Source organism: Macadamia integrifolia, unplaced genomic scaffold, assembly GCF_013358625.1.
Source record: "Macadamia integrifolia cultivar HAES 741 unplaced genomic scaffold, SCU_Mint_v3 scaffold401, whole genome shotgun sequence".
Lineage (NCBI taxonomy): Eukaryota > Viridiplantae > Streptophyta > Magnoliopsida > Proteales > Proteaceae > Macadamia > Macadamia integrifolia.
Genome location: NW_024870043.1, coordinates 288,871 through 293,298, shown reverse-complemented (window position 1 = coordinate 293,298; position 4,428 = coordinate 288,871). Strand labels below are relative to the sequence as shown.

At 37.0% G+C, this 4,428-nt stretch overlaps 1 protein-coding gene across 1 annotated transcript; it reads right to left on the bottom strand.

Annotated features, from left to right (window-relative positions):
• Positions 1-216: 216 nt before the first annotated feature.
• On the bottom strand, positions 217-3,707 carry LOC122068474 (cysteine proteinase inhibitor 6-like). Its single transcript, XM_042632346.1, has 4 exons — positions 3,441-3,707; positions 2,602-2,821; positions 702-847; positions 217-518 (listed from the first exon to the last, which is right to left on the bottom strand). Exons 1-4 carry the CDS (start codon positions 3,633-3,635, stop codon positions 381-383), a joined length of 699 nt encoding a protein of 232 aa, XP_042488280.1. The 5' UTR covers positions 3,636-3,707; the 3' UTR covers positions 217-380.
• Between the last annotated feature and the right edge of the window lie 721 nt (positions 3,708-4,428).

The window sequence follows — 4,428 nt, the reverse complement described above, 5'->3', positions numbered from 1 at the left end:
TATGACCCTCCTAGACCCTACAGTTGCAGGAACTGGGAGCCTCATGGACTGGGTATGCCCTTTTTTTTAATTGCCCTTTTTTTTTTTTTAATTGAAGATCAAAGTTCCACTAAATCAAGCAGGACCATAAGACTTGGCCACATTAATATGGTCTGCGCAAACCAGGAAACCCTTTCCTTTGCCTATAAATATATATATATATGTACACCCTGAAAATCTGTTTTAACACAACATGGATTTCAAAATAGTAGAGAAGGCACAAGATCTACATAAGTATTTATAGCACTTGAAGATTATTTGAACACAAGATTCTGAAAGGTCTTCAAGAGTAAAAACTAGACAAACAGACTTTTATCAGTCCACACTGTTTTAGTATTAATTCAGGTGCAGTCTTGCTGCATGTGATTCAAATGGAAGCTACCTTCAACAGTCTTATGTACTTCAACATTGAACTTCTCTTCCTTGCTCCCCCTCTTGAGCTTGAGAAGCAGATTGAGTTTGGCTACCTCATCAATCACCTGCACAAAATCCACATGGCTGAACATCAATATCCATCAATTAGAACTACATAAACGGCCTAATTATAACCTATATATTGCTCTTTCTATATTGCTGATAAGAAAAAAGATCTCCAACTATGCCAATGATTAGAAAAGAGGTGTCAAGTGAGATGGATAAATAAAACAGAGCAGAAGATGAACCTCAGACTTTGCAAGGAGAACCTCCAGCAATTCATAAGGGGCCAGAGAGTTAGACCTCTGCTGGATGGTCTTCACAGCATGATTTGCTGCATCTTGGACAATAGGATCATGTGCAGGAACTGCTCGCCATCCTGGCTTGTGGCCATCTGATTGACATGACCGGCGAATAATAATTACTAGGATAGTTCCTCAAACTTTGAGAAATATGGCCAAATCTTGTGTAGGTTATATATATATATATAAGCATATGGGCATTAAAAATGTTAATCAAGGACCTAGACTCACAAAAGTAGTGTAATGCCACAGAGACAAATCTTAGTCCAATTCGAGCAAAGTTGCTAGAAGCATGTGGATAAAACCTACATCTTTGAGAAGCAACTTTCGTATAAAAAGAAGTTCATATTTCAAGGCATACATGAGGACCGATATGTTCCTATCTTTTTCCTTCCATTTGACAGAAAAGTACTAGGAACACCATTCATATATATATATATATATATATACATAAATGGAAGGAATCAATTCCCTTCTCATAAGTGAGAAGGAAATCATGCAAACTGCATTTCAACTTCGTCTTAAGGTTTCCCCATGTCAAAGCAGTGCCAATTCAGTCAAACAAATCGTAATTCTGTCAGTTGCTTATGTCAAAACAACACAATATTATGAGCATTATTTGTTTGGTGTACAAAGCCGTATCATTCCCAATTCCCACCCACCCACTTCCCAAAAAAAAAAAAAATATAAACTGGTTATATAACTATTTCCCCTTCTCTGATTGTGTTGCACTAGCAAAAAAATATATAATAAAATATGCAGCAACTTGTAACCAAATCAACCGACCATTTTAACTAGCTACTAGCCTCAAGAAATTTGTTTAGCAGCCGTTGATAGTCACAAAAACAGTTAGAAATTGAAAACCATGGTTCTATCATCAACTTAAATGAAAGTAAAGATGTTAGGTGCATGTGAAGGCCAGATAGAAAAGGTATTAGATCAATATATATGAAATCCAAGCTAATTAACATCCCTTGCAAAGACTCAATACTCTCCTAATGATCTCATACAGGATTCACAATCACCAGAGTCGACCGTGCCATGGGAGGTTTTCCATGACACAGTACACCATATGCTCTAGCATCCACCACAATATGGAACATTATGTTCAACTCAATAGAAAAAAGTGTCCAGACTCCATAACCAGATGTTGTCTTTTGCATCTAATGACGTACAAAGAATCATAAAAAGTCCTTTGCATCTAAAAGAGGTACAAAGAAGCATTAACATCCAGAGGTATTTGATTGAATTTAGTAAAATCCACCAACAAAAAAATCATCTTCAAAAGACAAAAGGAAGATTTGTGGAGCGGAGGAAGGCAATAAGGAACATCATAACATAGGGTAGAACTAAAGGCTCAATGTATAACCAGTTATCTACAACAAACCATCAAAGTTATCTCCAACATCAATACAGCCTTAAAAGACTCAATCTTACAATGCTATTCGCCTGAAATACTGACTGACGTGCCTAAACCAAAACACTTTATCTTGCTCACATAAAACAGAAACCAAGTTTCACAATGAATCGAACAACAAATTGTCCATTTCTGTTTCACAACCATTGGCAGATCCTTGCCATGTTGATACTATGTCCTGGTCCACAAGACCGGCAATCAAGTTCAAGCAGAACAACCATGATCCGACATCATAAATTGCCACCATCTTATTGTATCACATAGTGAATCAGAAACAATCTTGAACTACTATGACTACTTTAACATGAGATGCATCATTAAACATAGTTAATTAATAGGACGTTACATTAATGAAGTATCTCTACCAAAGTCATGAGACTGGTCAACAAAAACTGATAGAATTAGCGTTTCAAGTTACAAAATAGTCACCTTGCTTAGCACCAAGGTCGGAGGAGGTAAATGAGGGCGAACCACTAGCGGGCTTGAAATCCTGCAACTCCTTGAAGTTCATCCATGGCTTCACCCAGACTTTGGCTTCATAGATCTTCTTCTTACCAGCCTCAACCACCTCCAGAGTGAGATGGTGGAGAGTACCAGCAACCACCTGTTCCTTCGCCTTCACCACCCCAGCAAACTCAAGAATCTTATTCTGCACAGAAGATCAAACATCAAAGAAGAACTCAAACTTTTAACCCTTGACAAATATATCAGAAAAAATAAAAAAAAAATCGGAAAACAAAACAGAGGAAACAACAAGAAGCCCAACTAGAATGATTAGCCGGAGAATAGATAGAAATTAGGATCTAAAAAAAGAAACAAATTAAAAAGAGATTCTTCCCTAATCAGTGGGCAACATTAGGAAAAATAATAAAACAAAATAGAACAAAACAAAAATGAGTTAATGGGAAGATCTCAAATTTTTCAAAGAGGATAATTTACTTTTAAAAATTTTCCCAGTAAATTTTATGCAAACTGAATATAAAAGAATAGAAGAATCAAACGGAAACAGGAATGGGCTGAATAAGGGCCGAAAAGATGATGATTTTCTCCATCAGTAAACAAACACAGAAATCAAGAACAAAATTAATAACCACCCCGAAAAATCAAACGAAAATAGGAACGGGCTGAATTAGGGCTGAAAAGATAATGATTTTCTCCATCAGCAAACAAACCAGAAATCAAGAACAAAATTAACAAAAACCCATAAAATGCATATGATTAAAGACTGCGAGGGGATAAAAAACAGAATCAAACAAATAAAAGAAAACCTCTTTCTTGTTGTGTTCATCAACCGCGAAGCGACCGAGTTCATCGATCTCTATACTGTTCTGAAACCCCTCAACTTCACGAACACCACCAAGGGTTGCCATTCTGATCAGATTATCGTCACCACAAGACACGAATTCACAAAACGCTGAGAAGAAAACCACAATAGACAATACAAGAACAGAACACACTTTCATTTGGACCGCTTTTATTGGCAATCTCTCTTTCTCTCTCTTCCCCGAATTTGCAGCTCTGCTTTAAGGATTTGGGTTGGATTTGGATTTCTTTACCTCTCTCTCTCTCTCTCTCTCTCTCATCGTCGGTGCAAGAGATGTTTAATGAGTGACACGTGTCGGAATCTTGAGAGTTGTGTTAGCTTCGTGGTTAAGGTTCCGTTTGAGCCTCACTGGGAAACGTTGGGACGAAGGAAGCAAGTGGTGGCACGTGGATCAGGTGATGGGTTGTAGTGATGACACATGGTTACACACTTCTTGCCATGTGGAGGAATTGGGTTCTCCTCTAATCAAGGTGGTCGGCTTAGATCTACGTGGGCAGTTAAGCCCTACCTCATACAAGCCTATTTGGGAGCCCTACGAATTTAGGGCCCCACATGCCTCGGGGTCCGGTATTTTATTTATGGGCGTAGGTACTCCGTCCGTTTGTGCGATCACTGGATCCACATATAGACCAATGAAAAATCGCACAAAGGCATTGGAGTGGGGATAATGTAGTCTTTTCGTTTCATAACTATGTTTATATCCGATTTGGGATCATAAATTTATTTGAATTAAAATAATTTTGGAAGAAAGAATATTTAATTTTAGAATAGGTTTTTTTTTTCTGATGAATGGAAAATGTTTTTATTTTTAAATAAAAATAAAAATATACAAGTCATACCAATAGAAGGACAGAAAATAAAATTATCCATGTGGAACCCATATGATCAAGATGAGAGAGAAAATAATAAAAATCTTATATAAAAAGAAATAA